The sequence below is a fragment of the Kogia breviceps genome, chromosome 10 (genome assembly GCF_026419965.1).
Source record: "Kogia breviceps isolate mKogBre1 chromosome 10, mKogBre1 haplotype 1, whole genome shotgun sequence".
Classification (NCBI taxonomy): Eukaryota; Metazoa; Chordata; class Mammalia; order Artiodactyla; family Physeteridae; genus Kogia; species Kogia breviceps.
Genome location: NC_081319.1, coordinates 76,467,931 through 76,494,666, shown reverse-complemented (window position 1 = coordinate 76,494,666; position 26,736 = coordinate 76,467,931). Strand labels below are relative to the sequence as shown.

The 26,736-nt window shown below is 55.6% G+C and overlaps 2 protein-coding genes across 14 annotated transcripts; one reads left to right on the top strand and one right to left on the bottom strand.

Moving 5' to 3' along the window:
* DLK2 (delta like non-canonical Notch ligand 2) lies at window positions 1-5,249 on the top strand. Of its 8 annotated transcripts, none has more exons than XM_067006257.1 (6): window positions 1-72; window positions 1,251-1,377; window positions 1,653-1,716; window positions 2,727-2,857; window positions 3,314-3,458; window positions 4,327-5,249. In XM_067006257.1, the coding sequence occupies exons 2-6, from the start codon at window positions 1,302-1,304 to the stop codon at window positions 5,060-5,062; spliced, it is 1,152 nt and encodes a 383-aa protein (XP_066862358.1). In that variant the 5' UTR covers window positions 1-72; window positions 1,251-1,301; the 3' UTR covers window positions 5,063-5,249. The 8 variants fall into 8 exon arrangements, with proteins under 8 accessions (XP_066862358.1, XP_066862362.1, XP_066862363.1 ...); XM_067006261.1 differs by lacking the exon at window positions 1-72 and adding an exon at window positions 298-408 and having other exon boundaries at window positions 1,062-1,377; XM_067006262.1 differs by lacking the exon at window positions 1-72 and adding an exon at window positions 335-408.
* ABCC10 (ATP binding cassette subfamily C member 10) lies at window positions 5,178-26,423 on the bottom strand. Of its 6 annotated transcripts, XM_067006253.1 has the most exons (23): window positions 26,190-26,404; window positions 25,816-25,987; window positions 22,267-22,741; window positions 21,523-21,648; window positions 20,135-20,362; window positions 19,340-19,496; window positions 19,002-19,111; window positions 16,892-16,971; window positions 16,094-16,265; window positions 14,379-14,477; window positions 13,770-13,959; window positions 12,955-13,032; window positions 12,602-12,796; window positions 12,017-12,170; window positions 11,630-11,819; window positions 9,325-9,668; window positions 8,836-9,005; window positions 8,164-8,324; window positions 7,627-7,892; window positions 6,547-6,692; window positions 6,352-6,449; window positions 5,993-6,105; window positions 5,178-5,667 (listed from the first exon to the last, which is right to left on the bottom strand). In XM_067006253.1, exons 2-23 carry the CDS (start codon window positions 25,974-25,976, stop codon window positions 5,514-5,516), a joined length of 3,867 nt encoding a protein of 1,288 aa, XP_066862354.1. In that variant the 5' UTR covers window positions 25,977-25,987; window positions 26,190-26,404; the 3' UTR covers window positions 5,178-5,513. The 6 variants fall into 6 exon arrangements, with proteins under 6 accessions (XP_066862354.1, XP_066862351.1, XP_066862350.1 ...); XM_067006250.1 differs by having other exon boundaries at window positions 21,523-22,741; window positions 26,358-26,423; XM_067006249.1 differs by having other exon boundaries at window positions 21,523-22,741.
* Between the last annotated feature and the right edge of the window lie 313 nt (window positions 26,424-26,736).

Sequence of the window (26,736 nt, the reverse complement as noted above, 5' to 3'; positions counted from 1 at the left end):
GGTTGTGGATGGCAATGAGGGGTGAAAAAAGCGGACGGGGCGGAGGAGGAGGGGAGCAGACAGATTAAGCAGGTGATGTAGGATTTACAAATGGAGGAGGCGTGGGCTGGTGACAGGAGGAGGGCCAGGAGCGGCAAGTATGCCCTGAACGTGCATGGGATATATATGAGAAGCGTGATGGGAAGCGGGCTGGTGAGAGCAGAGGTGGGGCGTGGGGTGAGCAGTGCGGGTCACGAAAGCGGAGATGTGAGATGGAAATAACGGCTGCGCACATTTGGCCGACCCTTTACAGTCTGCTCCCATTTAGACTCCCATAATTTCCTCCTCCCATCAGGGAGAGCGAAGTGCGGAGAGGTCGGGCGGCTGCGGAGGGTGGGGTCCCAGGAGAGCGCGAGACCCGGAGGAAGGGTGAGCGCCGGGTCGAGGGTGCGCGGTGCGTCGCCGGGGGTGGGCGCGGGCGGGTATGGGGCGGGCCGGCTGCGGCCCGGGAGGGGAGGGGGGAGGCGGGCTCCGCCGGCACACGCCGCCCCTGGCAGGCGGCCTGAGCGCGTGCGAAGAGCCGCCGCCGCCGCCACCGCCGCCGCCGCCGCCCGGGGTCGCCTTGAGCCCCAGATTCCCCAGCGCTGGCTCACATGGCAGCCGCCTGGGCGCCCGGCCCTGCGACCAGCTAGGGGCGGCCCAGCGCCCCGGCCCAGCCCCTCAGCTGAGTCCGTCGGATCCGGCCTCGCTCTGCGCCCCGGGGCGCGCCGCCTCCCAGCCCGAGGTGAGGACCGCGAGAACAGGGGCGCGCTGGGCTGGGGGCGCTCTGGGGTGCCCAGGCCCCGCGCCGTGGCCGAGCCGAGTGCCACGGAGGTAGGAAGGGGATGCGGGAGCAAGTCCTGCGGGGAGTCGGAGGTGGGGGGCAGAGACTGCTCGCTGCCGGGAACCAGCCCCCGCGTCGCCTCCGTGCTCGAGGACGCCCCTCGGCTGTTCCCTGTCCCCCTCCGTCCGACTGCGTTCCCCGGCCCTTCCAGTGTCCTGACCTCGCTCTGCGCTGCCCATCCTTCACCTCCTTCCTACAGAGCCCGCTCCCGGTTCCTGTCTCCAATCCCCTCGTCTGCTCAGACCTTCCCAGCCCCCGCCCTCCGCTGCCCCCACCGCTTTTTTCTGTCTGGACGCCCCTCTCCCCTCTCGGCTCGTTATCACTCGGAACCGGAATCTGTGCCGCTATCTCCGCGTCCGGCCGCCTCCCAGCCTTTGCCGTCCCACAGGTGTCCGCACGTCCGGCGGTCCGTCTGTCCCTCCCGGGGCCGGCGCTGACCATGCCCAGCGGCTGTCGCTGCCTACATCTCGTGTGCCTGTTGTGCATCCTGGGGGCACCCGTAAAGCCTGCCCGAGGTGAGCGCTCCCCTGGGCTCAGGTCGCGGCCCTTTCCGGCTGTCCCTCGCTTGCACGTTGACCTCTGCCGGCCAGAGATGGCACTGCAGGCGCTCCGACCCGCGGGGTTGGCGACACCCAGGACATCCCATTGGAATGGGATGAGTCTCTGTTCTGCCCTGTCCCAGAGCTGAGTCCACCCAATTACTGGGACCCTGCATCCTCTCCCTAGCCCCGCATCTCAGGCAGCTGAGCGCTGACCCCGGGCTCACCCCTCTCACATCAATCTCTTGCAGCCAATGACTGCAGCTCCCACTGTGACCTGGCCCATGGCTGCTGTGCACCTGATGGCTCCTGCAGGTACCTCTCCAAGCACGTGTTCCCAAACGCTGTGCTCCACATTTCCCGGGCCTCCACACCCACAACCAGCTCAAGCCCCAGAGCAGAATGTCTAGTGGCTTAAGACTCTACTGCTCTCTCCCATCCCCTCGTGCACATGGCACACAAGGCAGAAGGCCAGCCCCTCATCCTGTGCTTACCCCTCCCCAGTTCCCCTTTGCCTTGCCTCTCCTTTGCTTCTTCTAGCTTATGGCTCCCCACTTCACTCTCCCCACCAGGTATTCTGCAACATTCCTCTTCAAGATACCAGGAGAAAGACCCGAAGCTTGAGGGAGTGTGGAGAGTGGGAGCCATAAGGAAAAGGGGAGAAAAAGGAAAGACATAAAGAGAATTGGTTTAGCCTGGAAAAGAAAGGCTGTTGCAAGCGTTGCTGGGGAGAAACGCTTACGAGAGTCTTTTCTGATGAGTTTGAGTAATTGACTCAGTGGGGTGGGGTTGGGCAAATTCTGCAGCAGGAGGCAAAGTGTGTCTGGTCATAAGGAAATGAGCTGACATGGCAAGGTCCTGGAGGGGCTGAGGGTGCTTGGGACCCTCTGAAATAGAGCAGGCCTTTGCCCTAGAATCAGGGTAGGAAGATAGTCCTGATGACCTTTCAAGGTCACTCTTAAAAAAAAAAAATGTTTCTAAGCACCTCAGACATGCCAGGAGTGGTGCTGGGGGCACTTACAGACATCATTGTAATTTCCTCCTCAACACATCCCTGCCAGGTGTATCCCCAGTTTACAGATGAAAAAACTGAGGCTCAGAGAGGTTAGACAAAGTGCAGAACCAGGACTTGAATGCTGGTGTCTGATGGTCTGATACCGTATATGTGTCCTGTGACCCTGCACAGCCCTATATCAACCTGGGATAGGCCTGATCTCCCTTGGTGGCTGTCATATTTGTCTGTCTCCTAGAAGCTCTGATCTTGCCTCCTCCATTTCTTCACATCCTTCTACCCAGAGCCCTGACCCTGTGCTTCTCCCCATCAGGTGTGACCCAGGCTGGGAGGGGCTGCACTGTGAGCGCTGTGTGAGGATGCCTGGCTGCCAGCATGGTACCTGCCACCAGCCCTGGCAGTGCATCTGTCACAGTGGCTGGGCAGGCAAGTTCTGTGACAAAGGTAGGGGAGTAGAGAGGGTAGCTATTGTCTGGGGACCCCAAGTGTCTTGGGAGAACATCCATCCTTATTTATTGAGCGCCTCTTGTGTCTGGCTCAAACCCGAAAATATATGGTAGCTTATAATTTTAGACTTTATACCTATCTGTTGTCTGAACTGGTCCTAAACACAACCCTGTGTGGTAGGCAAGACACCTGCGGAAAACCGTACTCATATTACAGATGAGGAAACTGAGATCTACAGACAAGATACAACTTGCCCAAAGGCACTTTGAGACAGACTAACAGGGCCAGGGCTGACTGCCTCCCGACTCCAAATTCAGTGTTGTTTTCCCCCACTACCAGCCCGGGCTGGGATTGTAGTATGAGCCACACCCACAGAACTTTGGGTGGGGCCTGGGCAGGTCTGGGTGCCAGACGCGAGGGGCTAACCCCGAGCCCTCCTGGTCTCCTCTCCAGATGAGCACATCTGTACCACACAGTCCCCCTGCCGGAACGGAGGCCAGTGCGTATATGACGGGGGCGGCAAGTACCACTGTGTGTGCCCACCGGGCTTCCACGGGCGTGACTGTGAGCGCAAGGCCGGACCCTGTGAGCAGGCAGGGTGAGTGCTGGCCCCAGGTCAGATGAGCATCTGGTGATGGAGGAGAGAGGACTGTTGAGGATGGTGGGGCAGTGTTAGGGCTGACGGTCAGAAGTCCCACACGGGGGTACTCGAAGATAAAACCCAGTCTGTCAGAGTATCCGCAGGGTTTCTCAACTTTTTTGGTACCATGTGAACCATTTCTCCAACAACAAAAATCTACAGGGGCTGGAGGTGTAGCACATCAATGTGTGACTCCCCTGGGAGGGGAGGCTGAGGGCCTAGGACTCCCCTCATCCTCCCAGGAAGGGTGGCACGCAGCCCCTAAAGTTGTTCCACATAGCAGCCTTATGCCTCGTGGTGAATGGGGAAATGGCCTACAGGTCTGGACTCTTCCTCATTTCTACCTCAAGCCTGAGAGCCTGCGTGGATAATAACTGTACACTTGCCTTGAGCCTTGCTTTGGGGCCAGGCCCTCTGCTACCTGCTTGACCCTGGATTATCTCATCTAACCCTTACCATTTGGGAAGCTGGGTACTGCTCTTATCCCATTTTTATTTTTTTTAAAACTTATTTATTTTAAAATTTCTTCTAACACTTTTATTTGTTTATTCATTTGTTGGCCGTGCTGTGCAGCTTGTGGGATCTTAGTTCCTCAACCAGGGATCGCACGCAGGCCCTTGGCAGTGAAAGCACAGAGTCCTAACCACCGGATCACCAGGGAATTCCTCTAATCCTATTTTTTAAATGAGGCATTTGAGGCTCACAGAAAAGTGGCTCAAGGTGACATAGCTAGAAGGGGGGTGGTAGTGGTGGCAGTGATCAGGATGTCGACCTGGGCTACCCTGCAGATGACAGTCGGTAAAATGCCCTCTCCCACCCCACTCAGCTCCCCGTGCCGGAATGGCGGGCAGTGCCAGGATGACCAGGGCTTTGCCCTCAACTTCACATGCCGCTGCTTGGCGGGCTTTGTGGGTGCCCGCTGCGAGGTGAACGTGGACGACTGTCTGATGCGGCCTTGTGCTAACGGCGCCACCTGCCTGGACGGCATCAACCGCTTCTCCTGCCTCTGCCCTGAGGGCTTTGCTGGGCGCTTCTGCACCATCAACCTGGATGACTGTGCCAGCCGCCCATGCCAGAGAGGGGCCCGCTGTCGGGACCGGGTCCACGACTTTGACTGTCTCTGCCCAAGTGGCTATGGTGGCAAGACTTGTGAGCTAGTCTTACCCGTCCCAGATCCCGCCACCATAGCGGACATCCCCCCGGGGCCCACCTCGGCTGTGGTGGTACCTGCCACAGGGCCTGTTCCCCACAGCGGGGGCGCCGGTCTGCTGCGCATCTCCGTGAAGGAGGTAGTGCGGAGGCAAGAGGCCAGGCTGGGCGAGTCTAGCCTGGTGGCCGTGGTGCTGTTTGGGGCTGTCACTGCCGCTCTGGTCCTGTCCACAGTGTTGCTGACCCTGAGGGCCTGGCGCCGGGGTGTCTGCCCCCCTGGACCCTGTTGCTACCCTGCCCCACACTATGCCCCAGCGCGCCAGGACCAGGAGTGTCAGGTTAGCATGCTGTCAGCAGGGCTCCCCCTGCCGCCTGACTTACCCCCTGAGCCTGGGAAGACCACAGCACTGTGATGGAGATGGGGGGCTTTCCTGGCCCCTCCTTCACCTCCTCTGCCACTCAGACTAGATTGGCCCTTTCTCGCCACCCCTCAGCTGGTATACACAACACTGAGGGACCTCAGCCTCATGCCAGAAATATTATTTTTTTAATACACAGAGTGGAAGATGGAATTTTATCAAATAAAACTATGGAAGTGCATGTGGGCTCCTTTGTCAGAAAAAATCCGCCTGGAGTCCCAGATGCAAGAGGGCCAGAACAGAGGCCTGCTTCTGGGGAAGCCGCGGGACTCTGCCCCCGAGAAGGAGTGGTTTGTAAAGAGGAACCCAGGGTACCCTTTTGCCCTCTGCGGAGGTGAGACAGAGGTAGAGCCACAGAGGGGTGTAAACAAGCAGCAGGCCCCTCTGTGCCAGGCAGCAGTGGGTAGGACAGAGGGAGGCCCTGTGGGGCGGGGACTCGGGGCCCTCAGGGAGAGGAGCGGGCTCCCTGCTGGCTGCTCTGCAGCAGCTGCTGGAACAGCGAGTGGGGCTGCTTGCGCAGGACGGCAGGGGAGTCCAGCTCCGCCACCCTCCCGGCTTGCAGCACCAGCACCCGGTCCGAGTTCAGGATCGTGTTGAGCCTGCGTGGGAGAGGGTGGTCAGCGTGGGGATGGAGGACAACGCCCTAGAGAAAGCTGACCTGCTTTCCCGCCTCTTCTCCTCTGGACAGCACCAGCCTGCCCCACAGGCTTCAGCCCCTGGCTCTGTGCTAGGGGAGGGGCTGCAGGCTCCCTCAGACAATGCACTACAAAGGGCCTGGGTCGGTGCCTGGAGAACACGGAGCTGAGATTCACGGGGGTTGAAATCCCTAGAGCTCTGACCCCTGGAGTTTCTGAAAGGAAGGGAGGCTATGGGTCCATGACACCTTAGCCCTTGATTAGATTCTCACTCTGGATGCCTACACACCTGTGGGCGATGGTCAACACTGTCTTGTTGGCAAAGCGTTTACAGATGGTCTGCTGGAGCAGCTGGTCTGTCTTCTGGTCCACGCTTGCTGTGGCCTCATCGATACACAAGATCTGGACCATGTGGAGAGGATGAGAAGGGAGGAGGGAGAAGAAGGTCAGCCGTGGCTGCTACATAAGCCCCAGCCCCCACCGCCTGGTCTGGTGCAGGCCAGCCCACAGCTCCCCACCTCCAGCTCTAAAAGAAAAACTAACTAGGTCCCTTGAGAACTCTCCCCAGTCCACTTCCTCACCCCCCACCCCTCCCATGTCCCCTGCCTTCTTCCTGGCCCTCTCGAATGTCCCTTCCTCTTGCCTTACCTTGGCATCTGTGAGGAGAGCCCTGGCCAGACACAGCAGCTGCCTCTGCCCCAGAGATAAGCTCCGGCCCCCCTCGCCCAGCTCACCATCCAGACCACCTGCAAAGCGCAGCATCTTCACCCCTGGGTTCTGAGCCTCCCTCAACCCCCTCCCTGCTCACTCCTGCCACCATGCAGGATAGGACCCAGAACTCACCCCCAGATACGATCACCTCACTCAGGTGGCACTGCTCCAGGGCCTGCCACAGGGCCTTGTCCTCATACAGACCCCGGGGGTCCAAGTTTTCCCGAACAGTTCCACTGAACAAAAAGGGCTCCTGGGGGATGATAGCCAGCTGGGATCTGGGGGATGAGGAGGGGACAGGACATGGGGGTCTTGGCTGGAGATGTGGCCACTTCTGCTCCCAGCACAGGTTTTAGCTATAGGTCCAGCCCTTCAGAAAAGCTTGGGGATAAGACCTGAACATAACCCCCATCCTGTTCCCCGCTTGGTCAGCCATGTACCTAGAACTGTGCCAGTGCTATGAGGAATACCAAAGGAACCAAAGGCCTAGACTCTGCCCTTAAGGAGTTTACATCTCACTGAGGGGCAAAACAGAACAAGCATGAACTAAACCGTATGGCACTGACTCCAATCACAGGACAGCAGTGGATGGCAAAGAATGACCAGAGGGGACCAAGGAATGACTGGGTAGGGGATGCTTCAAGGTTGGAAGCGGGCCTGAAATTGGGTCCCAAGGAGCCATATGGTCAACCTATGGCCACCACAGCTTAGAAGAGAAGGCAGGAAGGCCAGGGCCAGGGCCTGGGATCAGTAATGGGCTTTAGGACAGAGCATCCCTACCTTTCTCCACATCATGGAACTCAGAAAAAATGATACTAGGGCAACATGGTTGGGAGGGGTGTTTAGCTCCAGATGAGACCCCTTGTGACCAGAGGCAACTGGCCCAGGTCTCCAGCTGTCCCAAGCACCGCCTGCCAAGCCCAAGGTCACAGCACCTGGGCGGCTCGAGTGACTCAGGAGGCAGTGACTAGTAGTCTAGAGCAGAAGGTGTAAGCTGGGAATTACAAGGTGAACCTGGGAAGGTGAAAACCTTAGGACCACAGCTATGAACCCCGACCTGAGCACTGGCAGCTCACTATCCTCGCCTGCTTGTCCTATCCTCCGTCTCACCTCCTGATCAACCCTGTCTGCCCCGAGTTTATATAAAGCCTTCCTAACTGAGCCTTCCTCTAAGCGCCAGTAGTCTGGTCCCCTCTCCTCTCTCCCCCAGACCTGAGCTCAGCCAGCTCCAGCTGGCTGGTGTCCACGCCGTCCAGCAGCACTCGCCCAGAACTGGGCTCTAGCAGCCGAAAGAGCACCAACAACAGCGAAGACTTGCCAGAGCCCGTGCGGCCCACGATGCCCAGCTTCTCTCCAGGCTTCACATAGAAGGTCACCCCATCTAGGGCATTGGGCAGCCCTGGCCGGTACACCAACACCACATCCTGGAACTCCACGCTCCCCTGGCTCAGCCAGCCAATGCCCAGCTGGTGGGGTCCCTGGGTGGGAGAGGGAGGGAGATGGGTGAGATGGGGAGGAATGAGGAGAGTGGAAGGGAGAGGAATGAGGGATGGATGAGGGAAGAGGAAAGGTGGGGGAAACGAGGAGTGATGGGGGGATGGACACAAAAATCAGGGAGATCACGGGGATGGTACAGGAGCTGAGAAAAATGGTGAGGGGCACAAGGAAAGGAACTGGGGGAGAGACTGGGGCCGTCAGGAGGATCCTTCAGGGTTCTAGCACCCAGGCTGGGGTGAGGGCGCAGGCTACCTGCGGCCGCTGGCCCTGGGGCTCCTGGGGCAGGTCACAGGAGTATTCCTCCAGCCGCTCGACGCTCACCAGCATGGCTTCTGTCTGTGTGAAGCTGCTCACCAAGCCGGAGAGCAGGCCCGTCAGGGACAGGGCGTAGGACAGTGACAGGCCCACAAGTCCTGGGGGAAGGGAACACAATTGCCAGGGGAAGCTTGGACGCTGGGATGTGTGTGGGGATGGCTGGGCAGAACGGGCAAACCCTGAGCTATGGACCGTGGGCATTCAGAGGAAGCTGGCACTGAAGGAGGAAGATGCAGGAGCCAGACCAGGCCCACAGGAGGCTGGCTGCAGCAGAGTGGAAAGGCTACGAGGGAGGACGGGTGGAAGGCAGGTGGGCTAGGGCCGGTTGCTAAGTGCTGAGGATGGGTGAGCAGGGAGGGGTGGAGGAGATCAGAAGACTTGACTAGTCCCAGATCCACGACCACCAGGGTGAGTGACTCCTTGAGACTCAGTTTCCTCAACTCTAAAATGCGGGTGATGAGAATTACAACGCATCCTCACAGGGAACCCTGGTTGGGAGGTGAAAACGCTTGGGGCTGGGGTGGGGGGGCGCAGTGCAGGGAGAGGTCTGGGGCAGGTGCTGGGAATAACACACTTCTGAAGTGAGAGTGAAGGGTCCCGGGGTGGCACCTGGGTTGGCGAGGCCCTGCTGATGCTGCACCAGGGCGATGCCTGCGATGGCGCTGACCACTGCGGCCCCCATGAGCTGTAGCCGAATGTCCAGCCACTGCATCGTGGCGCTGGCAGCAAACTGGCACCTCTGGTTTAGCTCCAGGAGTCTCTGGTTCTCCTCCTCAAACCTGGGGGAGGCCACGCCACAGCTGCACGGACCCGCCCAGACGCCCTGCCCGTACAATGCCTCCTCCTGGGAGCTGACCTGCACGCCCACAGGCCACACCTCAGTGGTACGGAGGAGCCAGTGTGCTCTCTCGTAGGGGTCTGCTCAGCGTCACTCTCCCCCTTTTCTGTTTCTTTCCTCTTCCCCCAATGCCCTCACCCACCCTTCCCTTCTCAGGAGACTGAGACCCACCCCCCTTCTTCTCAGGGGTCGCTCTTCCCCACTCCCCCCAGCACCTCACCCCCCCGTCGCACTGGTTGGAGGAGGTGGACCTCACACACCTGTAGGTGGTCCCGGTGGCCCGGAGCACAGGGAGGCCGGCCAAGGTGTCGGCCAGGTGGGTGTAGAGAGGAGACAGGGTGAGGCTGCCCAGGCGCCGCAGCTCCCTCGAGGAGGCCCTGTAGTGGCGCTGCACGCGATAGTAGATGAGGCTCAAAGGCGGCAGCAGCAGCAGCAGCCAGGGCAGGCCAGAGCCCAGCACAGCCAGGAGGCCCAGCAGGCCTGCCGCATTGGCCAGGAGGATGTTGAGGATGAAGGGCAGGCTGTCATCCACACACGCCACGTCGGAGGAAAAACGGTTGACGACCCGGCCCGTGGGCGTGGAGTCGAAGAAAGTCACCGGCGCCTGGGAGGAGGGGTGTGGGTGGGCCAGGGCAGGGGCCAGCGGAGAAGCCACAGAGGCAGCCCCCGGGGGAGGTGGGCTGGGGGGAAAGGCCCAAGGTAGAGAATAGGAAAGGAGTAAAGTGTCCCCAGAGTTTGGGGGCACTGATGGGGGGGCTGGAGGAGCGTAGAGGAAGAATACCCCAGGTGGGAAAGAGAGAGTCTCTCCCATCCCTCTGGCTAGTGGGGGCCCTGAGAGGCCAGGCAGGCCACCCCTCGACTTCTATGCTAGACGTGCCTGCCCCCCTTTCGAGGGCAGGGTAGCTAATCTCTTTCCAGAAGATGCAGTCTTCAGGCCATGAGTGAGATTTAGTTAGATGTTAGGAGGAACATCCTGATGGCCTGTGGCGGGACAGAGTGGTGAGGGTGGTGGTCAAAGTCCATACTGTGCCATGGTCAAGCGCTCAGGCTCCGGAGTCAGACTGCTTCTTGGATTCCAGCCCTGCCACTTACCAGATGTGAGACCCCAGGTAAGGGGGCTTCATCTCCTCAAGGCCCCTGTCCCTCATCTCAAAAAGGGGGATAGTAATGAAACTGCACCTCCCGGGGCTGACAGCAGGATTGAATGAAGCCACAAAGACAGCAGTCAGGAGCTTAGCAGGGTCTGCCTGCCAAGGAGCAGGTGCTTGGTAACTGCTAGCTATTTAGACTACTTACTATTGGGAGGTACGGTCTCAAAGACCCTTTCCCTTTCCCCGCCTTCCCTGTCCCCCAACCCTCTGCCTTTACTTGGGGATCAGTCCTATCTTAAGGCAGGGCACTAGGTCAAAAGACTTGCTGAAGCATTTCCTAAAGCCAGCTTATGAGAAATTAATTCCTTCACAGCCTGAAGATGTGGGCAGACAGTGGGCAGCTGCTCCCGGAGAGGCAAGGGAAAGACCCACATGTCCTGGGTTCACAGCCACAGAACTAGCCTTGCCCAGGTTGCACACACTCTCAGAGCCTGTTTTCTCATCTGTAAAAGGAGGATAATAGTACCCACCTCACAGGGTTAAAAAGAGGCCCTAATAAGATAACAGACAAAAAAAGAGCTTCGTAATAACGACATCGTTAATAATAATTGTAATTGGGCACTTAGTATATGCCAGGCACTGCCCTAAGCACTTTCGACGCACTGATTAATCCTCATAACGACCTATGGGGCAAGCGACAGACTATATATACACACAGCAACAGGGATGGACCTTAGAAGAGCTCTAAATAAAAACTGTGAGAAAAGGAATGTCATTTATGAAACTATGTGCGCACAAAACACAGGCATTTTGCAAAAAGCCAAAAAGATACATATTAGGGCTTCCCTGGTGGCGCAGTGGTTGAGAATCCGCCTGCCGATGCAGGGGACGTGGGTTCGTGCCCCGGTCCGGGAAGATCCCACATGCCACGGAGCGGCTGGGCCAGTGAGCCATGGTCACTGAGCCTGCGCGTCCGGAGCCTGTGCTCTGCAACGGGAGAGGCCACAACAGTGAGAGGCCCGCGTACCACAAAAAAAAAAAAAAAAAAAAAAAAAAAAAAAAAAAAAAAGATACATATAAAACACACCTAGGATGGCTGCTTATCAAGGAAAGGAGAGGAAATGAAAACAGGGTTTGCAGATAAATAGGAATGGATCAATACATAAAATTTAAAAGGGATCTCACATGAACTAAGGGGTGATTAACTCAGTCCTCTGCTCCTGAAGTAAAAAACAGAAGTAAATCTGAGGAAGATTCTCTTCTCCCCACTTTATAGATGAGAAAGCTATAGGCCTAAGTAATTGGGTTTGAACCCAGGCAGCTGCTCTGCTCTTGGCCTCTCCAGGTCTCAACTGCTGCACCCATCTGTGAGGGGCTGTTTTCTCCTGAGGATCAGGAGGGGGGACGGGCCCCTGATGGAGCCCAGGTACCGGGAAGGGTCCCCCATGCCACCCCCACCCTCCCATCCCCTCACCATGAGGACTCGACTCAGCAGGCGGCGGTGCAGTGTGGCGGCTGCTCGGAGGGTGCCCGCTGCAAAGAGCACTGCCCGGAGGAGGGTGCAGAGGGAGTTGACGCCAGCAATGGTCGCATACACGGTGAGGTAAAAACGGATGTCTGAGGAGCCATTGGGGGCAGCTTTGGGCATTGGGAACACTGAGGTGCTGGGTGGTGGGGAGGGGGGCTGTGGGTAACCCAAAGTGGGGCCACTCAGGGGTCCCTTCCCCACACACCCCCCCCCAACGCCACTGCTCCCCACCCTCCAGGAGACACAGGCCCTGGAACACCAGTCCCCCAACTCACTCCCTGCCTGGCAACCACTCTGAGAACCCCAGGCCTGCTCCTGGCCCCAGCCACTCACTAGAGGCTTCCGGGGAAGAAGAAGAGCAACTGGGCCGACAGTGGCCCTGTGGAGCCCAGGCTGGTGGGAGCTGGCGCCTCCTGGGAGCTATTCTTGGCTGCCTTCAGCTGAGCGATCCAGTGGGAGAGCCACCAGTCAGCCGAGTTCCTGGTTGCTGGGTGGGGATGGGAAGGAGAAAGCTGCCAGACAGCTTATCTTCTTCTTTCTATTCAGATACCCCCTTCCTCTACTCTCGACTCTGGTTTCTACCCTCCTCCCCAGCCGTCCCCACCTTATGTCCTCCCCAGTGCTCACTTCTTTCCTGGGCCCATCACCCTTCAGCTCTGGGGAGAGCGTGATCTTGAATCTGCAGAACGGGAGTCAGCCTTGGGGGCAGATCAGAAGATGGCTACGGAACATCTCCACTCCCCCCTCGCTCCCAGTCCCCAGGACCCTCAGGTCTGGGGACATGTCTCTTGTCCCAGCTGTCGCCCACACATGGTGAGTGTCTGGGCTTTGTAATGATTAGTACAAGGTGATGGATGTGATGGAGACCTAGGCGACAGGGCTGTGGGTAGGATGAAGGCCTGCAGGGTGTACTCCTACCTTGCATGAGGAGCAGAGAGAAGAGGATGGCGAGGGCCAGGCCCCAGCCCACGGCCCTCCAGTATGCACGGTACACGTGGAAGGCCACGGCGCCCTCCTTCTTGCTTTCTTCCTGCAGCAGGCGGCCAGACGTGCTCTCCTCCACCTCCAGCCCCTCCTTTGTTTTCTCTGGGTTCTGTACTGATTGGGCTGTGACTGTGAGAATCAGAGAGGTGGGCCGCGGTGGGGGATTAAGCTTACAGGATGACACTTGAAAACCTTAGTGTTTTCAGGGGCAGGCAAGCTTCCTAGAAACATCTCCCTACAAGTGTGGTGGAGAAGAGCAGGCTCTTTCCTCTCACCCCGGGCCATACCTGGGTCAGACTCTTGTCCATCTTCAGCCCAGGCTTTGGGGGCAGCTTGTACCAATGGCAGGATCTCAGAAGGGGGCCCTGCAAGGCAGCAGGGGAGATGAGGAGGGGGCTCTTCTGGGTATATTCTATGCCTTTCTAAACATGTGAGCCAATCCACCTCCCATGCTCTTTGGACCCCCTCCCTGACCTACCCTAGCAGGGCTGTGCCCTGGACCCGCAGACCCTGAGCAGGACCATCAAGTCCATCCCTCTGTGTCTGGAGTCCTATCAGCACAGACAGAAAATGTTCACCCCTGGGAGGAGAGTCACGGCCACCTGTGAGAACCCTGTCCAGAGGCACCTCTCACTACCGCTGGGCTTTCTCCTCATGCTTCCTGGAACTCCTAATCTGCTGGTAGAGCCTCATCTGCTCCTGTTTCTCTCCAGTGAACATGCCAATGGTCATGTCCCTCTGGATAATAATCCATCAGAGTTTCTGTTTACTTGTTTTTAAATAAAATGATTGTTCTAAACCTGACTGCTTTCCTTTCTCCGAGGACATCAAACTGTTCTCTGAGATCCTGGGCCTCTAAGTTCCCAAAGCTCCCAGTCACAAAGCCTGCGTCACAAAGCCACAGGCTCCTTTCCCTCCTGCTCTCTGTTCCTCGCACCAGTTTTGTGAAGGCAGAAGAGGGTCTCCCACTAGACAGAAGTATGACGGGGCCCAGATCACACACAGAGCAGGTGGCAGAGTCTGCACTTGACAATCCATCTGTAGCACCCGAGCAGATGGCTCCCTCACTCAGCCGGGCTCCCACCCTGGTGGCCCACATTACCAGCCTGGATGAGGCGCCCAGCCTCCATCAGCAGCACCACGTCAGCCCTCTCCAGGTACTCGGTGCGGTGGGTGCACAGCAGCCGCGTGGTGTGGCTCAGCACTCCCAGGATGCACCTGTGCAGCAGGTGGTTGGCCACGTCTGCATCCACGGCGGCCAGAGGGTCATCAAGGAGATAGAGCTCCTTCTCCTAGGGAGAGGTGGGGGCACCATGGATACCAAGTCCTCTGGCCAGAACCCAGACCTCTCCTAGGACATGATCTTGAGGCCGTCCGGGAATATGGTTGAGAGGAACTCTGTGGCTACCCCTACAGCAGTAAAGAAGATGGTGAGACCAGAGGGTGGACTTCCCTCCAGCCACGCAAGGCCAGTGCCCCAGGGCCAGTGTTCAGCTTTGCTGGGTCCCAGTGCCTCAAGCCACATAATGCTTTTTAAAAGGCCTTTAATTCTGCCTTCAATCTACAAAAGGGGGATAGGATAGCCAAGGGACCAACACCCTAGGAGCATGCAGGGGGAAGGGAAGAAACCGGATGCCGATGAAAATATCCCCACGCTGCCCCCTCCCCAGCCAAGCTCCCGAGGCTCTGGACTCTCCCATCTTCAACTTACCTGGTAGACGGCACGAGCAAGGGCAATCCGGGCCCGCTGTCCTCCACTGAGGGTCACACCCTTCTCCCCCACCTCTGTCTGGTCCCCAGCAGGCAGGATCTGACAAGACAGGCCCCGCAGTGTTGGTCAGCGAGCTCCCCAGTACTTTCCACCCCATTTCCTAACCCTCTGCAGAGAAGAGATGGCGGGGTCAGAGAGTCAGGGAGCTTGAGGAGACTGGACTTGAATTTGGGGTATGTGAGCCAGAGGGGACAAACCACAACTCCAACAAAAACGAGCATTTGTTTAACACGTTTTTCTTTTCTTTTTTTTTTTTTTCTTGAGGAATTTTTTTTTTTTTTTTTTTTTTGCAGTACGCGGGCCTCTCACTGTTGTGGCCTCTCCCGTCGCGGAACACAGGCTCCGGACATGCAGGCTCAGCAGCCATGGCTCACGGGCCCAGCCGCTCCGCCGCATGTGGGATCTTCCCGGACCGGGGCACGAACCTGTGTCCCGTGCATCGGCAGGAGGACTCTCAACCACTGCACCACCAGGGAAGCCCTCTTGAGGAATTTTTAATAAGCTTTCCTTTTTTTGTTTTTTGTTTTTCTGGCTGCGCCATGCAGCATGCAGAATCTTAGTTCCCCGACCTGGGATCGAACCTGTGGCTCCTGCAGTGGAAGCGCGGAGTCTTAACAACTGGACCGCCAGGGAAGTCCCCTGTTGAATACTTTCTATGCGCTGAGCACGTTACAGGCATCATCTCATCTGACCCCCATGGCAACCTTATGAAGTTGATGTTATTTCATTTTCACAGATGAGACCAAAGCTCAGAGTAAGTACCCTGCCCAAGGTCATTCCACAGCTAGTAAAGGGCAGGACACGAATGTAGATTCTTCACCACTCTGTCACACTCACTATCCTGCCTTTTTAACAAGCAAGGATGAGGAAGGCCAAATTCAAAGTGAAACTTTCCTAGGTTTTTAGAGAAGGAAGGTATCCCGAGCCTTGGAAGAGGGACCCTGTGGCCTTGGGAGAGGTCTCCTTAGCTAAGGGGTCCCCATACCAGAGGAAGCACCTGTGGTTGACCAGATGGTGGCTCCCCTGAGGGAAAAGCTTTGTGATTCATTTCTTTTCTTAGTACCCAGAACAGTTCCCTGTACCCAGGAGACATTTGGGAAATGCCTGATATAGAAACAAATGATAAGTGGACATAAGATGCTCCATAGTTGGAGTCAAAGGTCCTCCTTTCCAGGGAAGTTCCACATCTCCGTGGACAGGGTAGTGCTGATGACAGTCCTGCAGGGGATATGGGGGTTGGGTGGGAAAGTCACGGGAGAAAGCTGGACTCTCATCCCCCTTAAATTTAGCATTCTGGATGTGGGGGGTCTGATGGGCTTGCCAGACTTCTCTAGAATAACCTTGACTCTTGCAGTGGGAGGTGGGAGAAGGCCTCTTGAATCAGAACCATTAGCCAGACCTACAGAGAGCTAAGCCTCATAGGAAACCCTCCCCTAGTCCCAGAGGCTGCAGGGTTCCCACGGTTGTTGTGTGGAACACCCAGTCTCCACCCCCCCACCCAGGCCCTGTGCAGAAGCTGGACACTCCGGGAGGATCAAAGCCTGATGGCCAGTCCTGGGTAAATGATGCCTGAATACAAGCAACCTCTTCCCAGAGAAGCAAGTCTCTGACCTGCGGTGTTAGGGACACGGGGAAGCGGGCGGCCAGGCACTCACGCTGAGGTCATCGTTGAGGGCACAGGCTTCCAGCACTTCCTTGTACAGCTGGGCATCAAACGTCTTCCCAAAGAGGATGTTGTCTCGGATGGTGGCAAACTGGATCCAGGGTTCCTGGGTGGCCAGGCCAAAGCCTTTGGACAGCCTCCACACTGCCATCCGCCCACGCAGCCTGCAGAGAGCCAGGCCAGCAGCATGGGAGGCTGGCTCCCTGCTGGTACTCTTCCTGCCCAGCCCCTGCCTCTCCGAAGCCTCTCCAGATTGCTGTCTTTTACACGGGGTCCTGCTCCATGTCACATGGCTCTCTAGATTGGCAGCCACTGAGGTCGAGGGGTCCTAATGAGGCTGGAGGCTCACTCTGGACTGGGAAGGGAAGAACTTGCTCTTTGGCTGCAGCCAAGCAGCTGTCATATGTCGATGTGCTCTGAAGAGTGTGGCCACCAACCTGCACTCATTCATTCTCACCGTGAAATAAGAAGGCCCTCCCTTACACCTCTGCTCCTCTCTGGATCCCTCCCGTGCACAAGCACACTTTCTGAAAGAGTAGCTGATGCTGGCTGTTTCCATTTATTTCTTCACTCACTATTACAGCACTTCTAACACTCTGCGGTGATGGTTTTGAGAACACACTTTCACTTCCTTCCCCTTTACAGACAGAAAACTCTCCCAAGAAAGGGACCATGTCTTGCTCATCCTGGCATCCTGTGGCCTCTAAAAAGGTGTCCACCATGTAGCAGGGGCCAGGAAAGTGCTGACGAAGGGCAGAGCTGAGGACTTGGGGCGCTGGAAGTTGCTTACCTGTGCAGCTCTCCCGCGATGGCAGCCAGCAGTGAGCTCTTCCCGCAGCCCACCTTCCCCACAATGCCCACCAGCATACCCTGCAAGGAAGCCACAAGTAAGTGTCAGGTCTCCCTCCTGAGGCCCTGGGATAGCAATCATCCCATGGAGCCTCTCTCTAGGCCCCAGTTAGCCTGGAGGGAAAGAATTCTCCACCCCACAGGCTGAGCTGTGCCTCGGTGACAGATGCTGTGTGTCCCCAGGGGAGTAGGGTGTTTTATTCTCCGTTCAGAGAAGCATCAGTTTCACTGTGTGAAGGGCCTTTGGAGAGCAGCAGTGTGCCAGAGAGTATGGGAGGAAAACTGCCCGAGAACTTCCAAGGAAAGCTCTGAGGCAGGCGACCCAGGATGGGGTGAGGAGAAGGAAGGACTCCAGGCTTTGGGGCCTGGATGCTGGGCTGGCTAACTCCACCTGCAGCTAGATTTCTTTTTTTTTTTCAATAAATTTATTTATTTATTTTTGGCTGCATTGGGTCTTTGTTGCTGTGCTTGCACTTTCTCTAGTTGTGGTGAGGGCGCTACTCTCATTGTGCTGCGTGGGCTTCTCATTGCGGTGGCTTCTCTTGTTGCGGAGCATGGGCTCTAGGCGTGCGGGCTTCAGTAGTTGTGGCTCGCAGGCTCAGTAGTTGTGGCTCACGAGCTGTAGAGAGCAGGCTCAGTAGTTGTGGCGCACGGGCTTAGCTGCTCCGCGGCTTGTGGGATCTTCCTGGACAAGGGCCCGAACCCGATTCCCCTGCACTGGCAGGCAGATTCTCAGCCACTGTGCCACCTGGGAAGTCCCTGAAGCTAGATTTCTAATGGCTCAAGGCAAAAACAATGTTTTGCACAGGTACCCATTTCTGTGATTTGCAGTTTAAAATTCTCTGTGCTCCCTTCCTTGCTTAGTTGTAACATACATTCATGGAGCTATCTCTTTGTACACAACAGAAAAAAACTCCTTCCATAGAAACAGGTGGGGCTCCTAGCAGCTCTGTGATGTCCCACACTGCCAGCCAGGGTTAGCCTATCTTCGAGTGGACACCAGACCAACCTGAGACCCTTCCCTGGGAAGCCTCCCTCTTTCTGGCTGTGGCCTGTAAGTGGAAGGGCTCTCTGCAGGCCTGTCTTCTGCTCAATGGAGAGCAGGTCCACAGAGAGAGAAGAATCAGGCAGATACAGAAAGAGAAGCAGATGGAAGGAGCAGCTCGGCGAGTTGGGGCCTGGCTCTGGGCTGCTGCTGAGATCTGTCCATGTCCTTGCCTGTGGATTCCACAATTCATCTCTATATCCTTCTTACAAATTCTTGTTGGCTTAAGCTAGCTCCAGTGGATTTCTATGACTTATATCCAAAAAAGCCTCAACTGACACATTAGTAAAATTCCTTTCAAAAATTCCAGCCTTGTCTTGCCTGAACTAAGAGGAAAAACAAAACATTCAGCCCAAGCCAGAAACATGAGCCAAATGCAGCAGAGGCGGTTCAGGCTCCACTGGAGAACGCTGGGTTGAGCTGTGGGGCAAAGGGTTGGACATGGGTCAGGGGAGAGTGAAAACTCAGGACTCGGTGAAGAGGAGTTGCCGTCCTGCCAGGAATGTTCTTTCAAGTGCTTCTTTGATGATGTATACCAGGGTGTGAGTCACAGGGTGTGATTCCTTTTCACCAGGCTAAATAGAGGATTATCTATACCATTTGCAAAATCCTTCTGAGAAGGGGCTGCTGGGCCTCTCCCGGAGGTCCCTAGCCTGGGGAAGATGCTGGATAAGTTCTGGGGTCTGTTCTGAACTCGACAGCCCCTGAGGGACATGGAGAGAAAAATGCAGTTGTTGGACTGGACTGGGTAGATGTGCATGGTCTGGTTACCAGGGAGAGATGTGACTGCTCTGAAGTGACTGTGTTAGAAAACTGACATTCAGAGATAAGGTATCATTTCCTCTCCAATGAGAACCTGCTCACCAAAACCCCTCTGGTCCTTCCCTCAGTAATTAGAGCCACTGGGCCATCTTGCTATGATTGGCTCTGTCCTTGTTTATCAGTCACTGAGCTTGCATGTCCCTCGTTAGTCTGGGGACTCTACTAGGTCGTCTGACCCACCAACCTTCTTCACTTCGAGGTGACTGATGAAGGTCTCCTGGCTGGTTCCAACTGGGTCCCAGGAGAAGAGGGCTTCATGTAGCTCCAAGGCTGTAGATGGCTCTGTCGGAGGATCTGAACAAGGAAGAAGCCACTCAGCTTGGGCTTCTAATACACAATCTACTTGCCCAGGGCTAATTCAGCCTCAGTCTTGGTCTGAGGATTCTCCCCCAGGAAATGGCCACCTGCCCTGCCTAAATTCTGCTGCCTCTGGCTCCTCTTGGCAGCATCTGTGTACAGCAACCAAGGGGCTACAGTTCCCTCCTCCCCTGTGCCAGGTTCTGCCCTCCAGCTTCCCATTACCTGGGCTGTAGCAGGCCTGGGGGTTGTGGTTGGGAAGGTCGAGGAAACGCTGGATCCGGTCCAGGGACACTTTGGCCTCCAGGAGGCCACTGATGACCCAAGGGAAGTTGTTGAGGGGAAGAATAAGCATGTGCACCAGTGCCAGGGCCGTGAACACCTAAGTGGGGTCAAAGGTGGGGGGAAGGGTTGGAGCATCACCTGAAGCTTGGGAATTATCTGAAGGCCTGCTCTATGGGTGGCCCTGCAGACAGGTCTGTGGAGGGGAAAACAGGGCAGCAGCAAAACTGAGGAGTTAGCTGGACAATCTTGGGTTAGAGGTGGCAGAGGTAGCCAGTCCAAGAATCCCAGAAATTCTAGATACTCCTCCAGGGATCCAGGTTACTCCCTGATAAGCACACACACCTAACTCACTCTGAGACCTTCTCAGAATTTCCAGGTAGCAACACCACCTGGCTATACCCAGCACTGGATCCACCTTGCACTGGATCGTGAACTTTTCCTTCAAGGCCATCACAATGAGGATAAGGGGACCTAACCAGAAGTAGGAGGAAGAGGAGAGGAAAAAAAGGAATTCCTTCGCAGAGGGAAGGGTTATATATATGAGGCCTCCGATGAAAGTTCCCTTCAGAGAATTTCTCCTTGGTTGGGAAAGGATAAGGCAGTCAGGGACCCTCCATCCCTCCTTCCCAGCCAGCACTGAGGGCCCCAGTCCACCCCTCACTCCACTGCAGTCTCCGTGCTGCTGCTTCTCTCCCATGCATTCCTACAGCCGTCCCCTCCCCTCCTGGTCCTCACCTTGGTGGCAGTGAGCTGGTGCCCCATGAGGACGTAGGTGATGAAGATGACGATGGAGATGACGACTGGCAGGGCAGCCCACAGGTACACACAGGCTGCATCCAGGTACTTGATGACCCAGAGTCGCCCCAGCTCTCGAGCTCGGCAGGCCTCTACACGGGCCCCCAGCGCCTGCTCCCACCCGAAGAACTTGATGACACGAATGCCACTCAGCAGCTCTGTCACAAGCTAGGGGTGGGGACAAGAGAGCAGTACAAAGTGGAGACACTGCTCACGTGTGTTCTCCTCTGCTCAGTCTCCCCCAGGCTCCTGGCACAAGATGTCAAGTATTCTGAGCCCTCATATGCTCCAGCTGGGGGCAGGTTGGAGCTGGACTCCTCCCACCTTCCTAGATGAAGCGGTGGAAAGTAAAGGGGGGCTCGGGTGGTATGGGAACTATTCCTATAGGAGTATACAGGTGTAGGAGGGCACACCACAGCCCAGGGTCAGGCAGACGACAGGGCCAGGCAAGACGGGCAAAGGCCAGAGGAACTCCTTGTATCCTAACATTCAAACATCCCCAGCCTGCAAGCCAGGGAGGCACTGGGAGCCTTCCCAGGTAGCCCTGGAGACTAGTCAATAGCTGTCATGGGTAGGGGAAAAGGCCTCATGCCATAACCAGCTTTCAGAGAACCCCCTCCCCATTAGCAGTCGGAGCTATTCCAGTAAGAGGTTGACAACTACGCTGTATGGACCCCTAAGCCCACCATCCCCTCTGTAAAGGTACCACAATCACTGCACAACCCAGAACTGACTCAGCCAGACCCTCACACCTAGAGTTGGCTCAGGCAGGAGAGAGACCTACTCCTTTCCCCACAGCCCACCCCTAAGAGGTAGCTGGGGTTCTCCTAGGCCTCTTCACATGCGGTTGTGGGGTGCTCTGTGCCTGAGATGACGAGGTGGGAGATTGGGTCCTGGCTCTAACACAAAAATCCCATTTGGCCCCAGACAGGTTACTTCCTACCTCCTAGGGTTGCTCTTAGGGCTGCATGAGCTAAAACTATAATATTACTAACAGGCTACACTTACTTAGTGCTTACTTTGTGACTGGCACTTGCCAAGCAGTATCTCATATGATCTTCCAACTATGTTATGAGGCAAACTATTATTATCCTCGTTTTACAGATGAGGAAATGGAGTCCCAAAGAGGTTAAGTGACTTGTCTGAAGTGATTAAACTAGTAAGTGGTAGAGTTGGGATGTGAACCCATGTCTGTCTTTCTCCAGTCTGAGCTCTTAACTTCTAGATCACACTCACTCTCTCAGGCACAGTGCATGGGAGGATCTGGGGACCAGGATGCTGGGACCTGGGGACTCTGGATGACTGAGGGACCCCAAGCGGCCCCTCACCTTAACCCGCGCATCCTTGTGCTGTAGCATCTCCTGGTTGCTGGCCATGATTCGGGTGGCAATCACTTTGTTGACGGGAACCAGCAGCAGTGCCAGGATCAGACCACCCACGAAGGCCACATCCACCTGTTGGTGCAGCAGGTAGAGGGTAATGGCCAGCTGCAGGGGCAGGCCCCAGGCCTCATGGAAGCTCCCGGCAAAGTTGAGCAGCCGCTCAGAGTCGGTGCCTAGTAGGTTCAGGATCTCCCCAGTGGGAGGGTGTCTGGGCCCCAGCTGTAAAGCCTTTCGGTACAGGATGCTAAGCACAGCCCCCCGTGCCTGAAGTGTCACCTTCCGCACCTCATAGCCATACTGATTTTGTAGCACGGCGCCCAGAACGGCCCCACCGGCCAGCCCCAGGGCATACAGCAGGCCATTGCTTAGTGGCTCCTGCCCCTCCTCCAGGAAGCCCACCAGTAGGGACAGCAGCAAGGGTCCTGAGAATCCCAGCATGGTCCCCACCAGCTTCAGCAGTCCAAGTGCCAGGTAGCGCTGCCCCAAGGCCCCATACAGGGCCCTCCACATTCGGGGCCCCTCCTGCCATCGTGCCTGGAAGACACGGGCTAGGTAGGTTGGGTGCAGCCTGTCAGGGAGGCGGCAAGTGTCCTGGGGGTGCCGGAGCTCTCCACGGGCCCCACGGGCCAGCAATGGTGCCAGCCAGGCATAGGAAAAGCGTGACAGCCAGCTCTCCCCATCTTCAGCTACCTCGGGCTCCTGTCCCTCGGGGAGGAGGGGCTCCTGGGCCCAGGGTTCCTGTGGCCGCCCAGGGACTGCCCAGCCCAGTCCATAGGCCAAGAGTGCAGCCAGCTGCAGGATGAGAAGGCATAGGCGGGAGAGGGGCCCTGGAAGAAGTGGAGGCAGAAGTGTGCCTTGCTGGCAGTGCCATAGCAGGGTCAGCACTAGGGCTGGGGCTGGCAGGAAGGCAGTCAGAGTCAAGGCCAAGGGCCCCCGGGAGCGGCCATGAGGGGAATGAGCCAACACCCACAGGGCCAGGCTGTGGCTGATCCAGGCCACAGCTGCCACGCCCCCGGCCAGCACCTCTAGCCCTATGGGCCCTGGGCCTGCCCCTGGTGGCAAAATGACTGGAAAGAGGTCTAGCAGTGGAAAAATGGAGAGCAGGAAGGAGGCTGCAAGTCGGACCCGCCAGCCAGGACTGCAGCGCAGGATGGAACCTGGATTCCTAGAGACATGGGGAAAAGAGAAAAGAAGGCATATGGCGGCTGGCTCAGGGCCCAGACATACCTCCAGTAACTCACTTACCTAGAGGGAATCCACTCCCTTTCCTGCCTGTATACCTTATTTCCATCCCATTTTACTCTGGAACTCAGGGTCTTTTCTCCCAGGAAATCTTCGTGGATTAACCTAACCCATTTTTCTAATCTACTTATACCATTTCTCATCATTCTTTTGCCACAGAAATAAAAAATTCTGAGTTAAGGTTGTATGGAACATGAAGACCCTAATTACAAAAAAAACCAAAAAACAAAGAAAACAACCCCAAAACCTAAACTTTCCTACAGATAACAACTAAGAGATTAGTTTTCATTGTTACAAAAGTATCTACATAAAATAACCCTTAAATTCATCCGAAGCACTATCAGATGGATAAAAATTTGACTTACATACAGCTTCTATACACTAACACTATAGCCTAAATTTTCTGAAGCCTCAGAATATTCTACTCTCTGTTTCTCCAATGGTTGTAGAAGATGGTGTGGATCATTTTTGTGACTCCATTAGCTGAAGAAAAACTTCTTTTCAGTTTTGTTTGTATCATCTTGGCTTGCAAAAAACGTTTTTAATAAACAAAAGGATTATCTGCCTGCATTAAAAATCAAGTACAGGGGGGGCTTCCCTGGTGGTGCAGTGGTTAAGAATCCGCCTGCCTGGGCTTCCCTGGTGGCGCAGTGGTTGAGAATCCGCCTGCTGATGCAGGGGACGCGGGTTCGTGCCCCGATCCGGGAAGATCCCACATGCTGCAGAGCGGCTGGGCCCGTGAACCATGGCCGTTGAGCCTGCGCGTCTGGAGCCTGTGCTCCGCAATGGGAGAGGCCACAACAGTGAGAGGCCCGCGTACCACAAAAAAAAAAAAAAAAAAAAAGAATCAGCCTGCCAATGCAGGGGACACGGGTTCGAGCCCTGCTCTGGGAAAATCCCACATGCCGCGGAGCAACTAAGCCCATGCGTCACAACTACTGAGCCTGCACTCTAGAGCCCACGAGCCACAACTTCTGAGCCCACGTGCCACAACTACTGAAGCCCACGTGCCTAGAGCCCGTGCTCCGCAACAAGAGAAGCCACCGCAATGAGAAGCCCGTGCACCACAACAAAGAGTAGCCCCCGCTCACCACAACTAGAGAAAGCCCGCGCAGCAACAAAAGACCCAACTCAGCCAAAAATAAATAAATAAATAGATAGATAAATAAATAAAATTTTTTTAAAAATCAAGTACAGGGCACTTCCCTGGTAGCACAGTGGTTAAGAATCCGCCTTCCAATGCAGGGGACATGGGTTTGAGCCCTGGTCCGGGAAGATCCCACATGCCACAGAGCAACTAAGCCCATGAACAACTACTGAGCCTGTGTTCTAGAGCCCGCGAGCCACAACTACTGAGCCCGCGTGCCACAACTACTGAAGCCCGTGTGCCTAGAGCCTGTGCTCCGCGGCAAGAGAAGCCACTGCAATGAGAAGCTCGCGCACCACAGTGAAGAGTAGCCCCCGCTCGCCGTAATTAGAGAAAGCCCGCGTGCAGCAATGAAGACCCAATGCAGCCAATAATGAATGAATTAATTAATTTTTTAAAAAATCAAGTGCAGGAAAACACACCTGCAACAGTTACATATCAGAACACCTTGAAGGTTCATATAAGAAGAGGTTCATATAAAAACATATAAATCTGTATTCCCTTTGTTGTTGGCAGGGCTGGGTTACTGAAAATTTTAATTGTAGGTTAAAATGTTTTGGGTTTCCTTTAAAAAATTCAGTGATCACAGTTATATGGAGGGGTTTATAGTCAGATAAAAGTCAATTCTTTTTTAATAATTCTTTTTTCTAAGATGTGGGGACAGAAGAACACTGTGAGCCCTTGGAGGCTGGTACACTGGCTCCAAGCTGGCCATCAACCAGTCTTATGAACTCAGGCAAGACTCTTTCCTTCTCTGCATCTCATTTTCCTCATCAGCACAGTGAGCAGTGAAGAGTCTGGACCCAAAGCCCTCTGAGGTCCTTTCCCGTCGGATTCTGAATCTCTCTAAACCTTTTCAGCAACTTGCAAAAATCTGTTAAATGAAGTGAGATAACCACAATTTCTGTGGATTACATGTTGGTCTTTCTTGCCTTCTCCTTACACTGTGAGTTCCCAAAGGACTAGGCCAACTTTTAAAAGATACTCCTCTGAGCACAGATAATCCTTCTGAGTTAGTCAGTGTCACTCTGTGCTGACTGACTAACCCTCTCCAGACTTTTGTCTCTGCATAAGAGACAAATCAGGATTCCTCCCAGACCAAGCAATCCTGAAGGCTCTCCTACACAAGGAAGGGATTCATTATCCTCTAACTCATCTTAGGTAAGGACATAGTCTGTCCATTAGACTAGGGACTCCCAAAGACAGACCAGACATTCCTCCTGCCTTATTAGTAGCCAGAGTGAGATTAACTTTAGCCATATCTAGACATACAGGAACTAAGTACAAAATCAAGGTGAGTTTAGCACCTACACCTTACAGCCTCAAATTCAGGAAGGATTAAGGTTCTGATTTTGCTCTTCTCTTCTACCGACTGCTTCCTCTCCAACGAGTACATATGCTTTTCTTAGCCTAGAAACACTGAGGTTTCCTAGATGGAAGTGGTGAGAAACTGGTCCAACATCTTCGGCACACGTTAACCTTTTTGGCTTAAAAGCATTGCTCACCCACTTTTGCCTCCAATTCATGACAACTGTGTTTGCGCATCTGAAAATCTACAAAAGTGATGATTTCTACCATGCATCAGGCCTTTAAAAATGTGCCAAGCATTGCACTATATGCTTAAATGCATTATCTAATTTAAATCTCCCAACAATGTTATGAGGCTCAGGGAAGCCAGGTAACTTGCCCCAAACAGCCACAATGCTGCAAAGTGGTTATGTCCACATTTTATTCTACTTTTGCCCCCTACTCCAGAGATCTCACTATTTCGGTTACATTTCCAAGATGTGGGTTTCGAGTGAGGTCTGCAAGAACACAAGGACAGATGTCTTGTGCCCGTCTCTACCCACCTCGGGTTGCCCCAGTGGCAGGCACTGAGCACAGCGAGGAGCGCGTGGGGCAGGGTGCTGAGCACCAGCTGGGTGAAGCAGTGGCCGGTGGTGTCCCCCTCCCACACAGGGAGTGGCTGCAACGCGCTGGTGCCGCACAACTGGGCCAGGAACCGCTCCATGGAGGCCTCACCTGAGAGGAAAGCAGAGGGTGGAGGAAGGGAAGGACCCTCCCAGAGAGAGAGGAATCCGCGTTCCCAAGTGCTAGGTGCAGGCAGGGAGCGGGCATCCGAGGGGGCGGGACGCTGACCAGGAAGCGGGGATGAAGCAGAGTGACAGCGCGTCCCCTGCCGGACCTCCCCGCCTTCAACCCCGCCCACGAAGCGGGACCTTACCTTGCTGCCGCCCCGAAACCAGACACCGGCCGTTCTTGCGTTACCTCAGCGATAGAAAGGGAGTTGGTTTGGCTCCCAGGAGCAGGCGGCTTTCTGGACTGGTCACCTAGCCGGGCTCCGCTTTCCCACTCCCTGCGTCCCCGCCCCCAGAGATCCGAAACCTCTCACCTGAAGAAGCTGTTTTTCCACCGGATCCCGAGATCCTCAGCACTGGTGGAAGCAAAAGAGCGTGCTGCCGGCTTGGGACCCTGACCAGGCTCGCGTGGCACCCCCTAGAGGCGGGATGACCTCCCAAAATTTGCAGGGCTTCTGTGCGCGTGCGCATCTCTCCCTCACCCTCCGCCTCCTCCGCCTCCCTCTCTCTCTATGGAGGCGAGCCCCTTGTATTATGAAGCGCTTATGCTGCCTGTCAAGACACTTGCAAATGCACTGATCTCAGCTATAATGCAGCGTCAGCCATACACTCTCACGTAGAGTACTCGCTCCCATCTGTTTACTGTTTACTAGCAGGCACATGCATTGCACTCTAATTCTTACAGCTTACAGC

Excerpts from the sequence above, each read along its gene's own strand:
- DLK2 (XM_067006257.1), top strand. The coding sequence starts at position 1,302 with ATGCCCAGCGGCTGTCGCTGCCTACATCTCGTGTGCCTGTTGTGCATC. Across the intron at positions 1,378-1,652 it reads ACCCGTAAAGCCTGCCCGAG|CCAATGACTGCAGCTCCCAC; the intron begins GTGAGCGCTCCC and ends AATCTCTTGCAG. Across the intron at positions 2,858-3,313 it reads AGGCAAGTTCTGTGACAAAG|ATGAGCACATCTGTACCACA; the intron begins GTAGGGGAGTAG and ends TCTCCTCTCCAG.
- ABCC10 (XM_067006250.1), bottom strand. The coding sequence starts at position 25,976 with ATGGAGCGGTTCCTGGCCCAGTTGTGCGGCACCAGCGCGTTGCAGCCA. Across the intron at positions 13,960-14,378 it reads TTGCTCGTGCCGTCTACCAG|GAGAAGGAGCTCTATCTCCT; the intron begins GTAAGTTGAAGA and ends ACCTCTCCCTAG. Across the intron at positions 9,006-9,324 it reads GCCACCGGGACCACCTACAG|GTTTGAGGAGGAGAACCAGA; the intron begins GTGTGTGAGGTC and ends GGCCTCCCCCAG.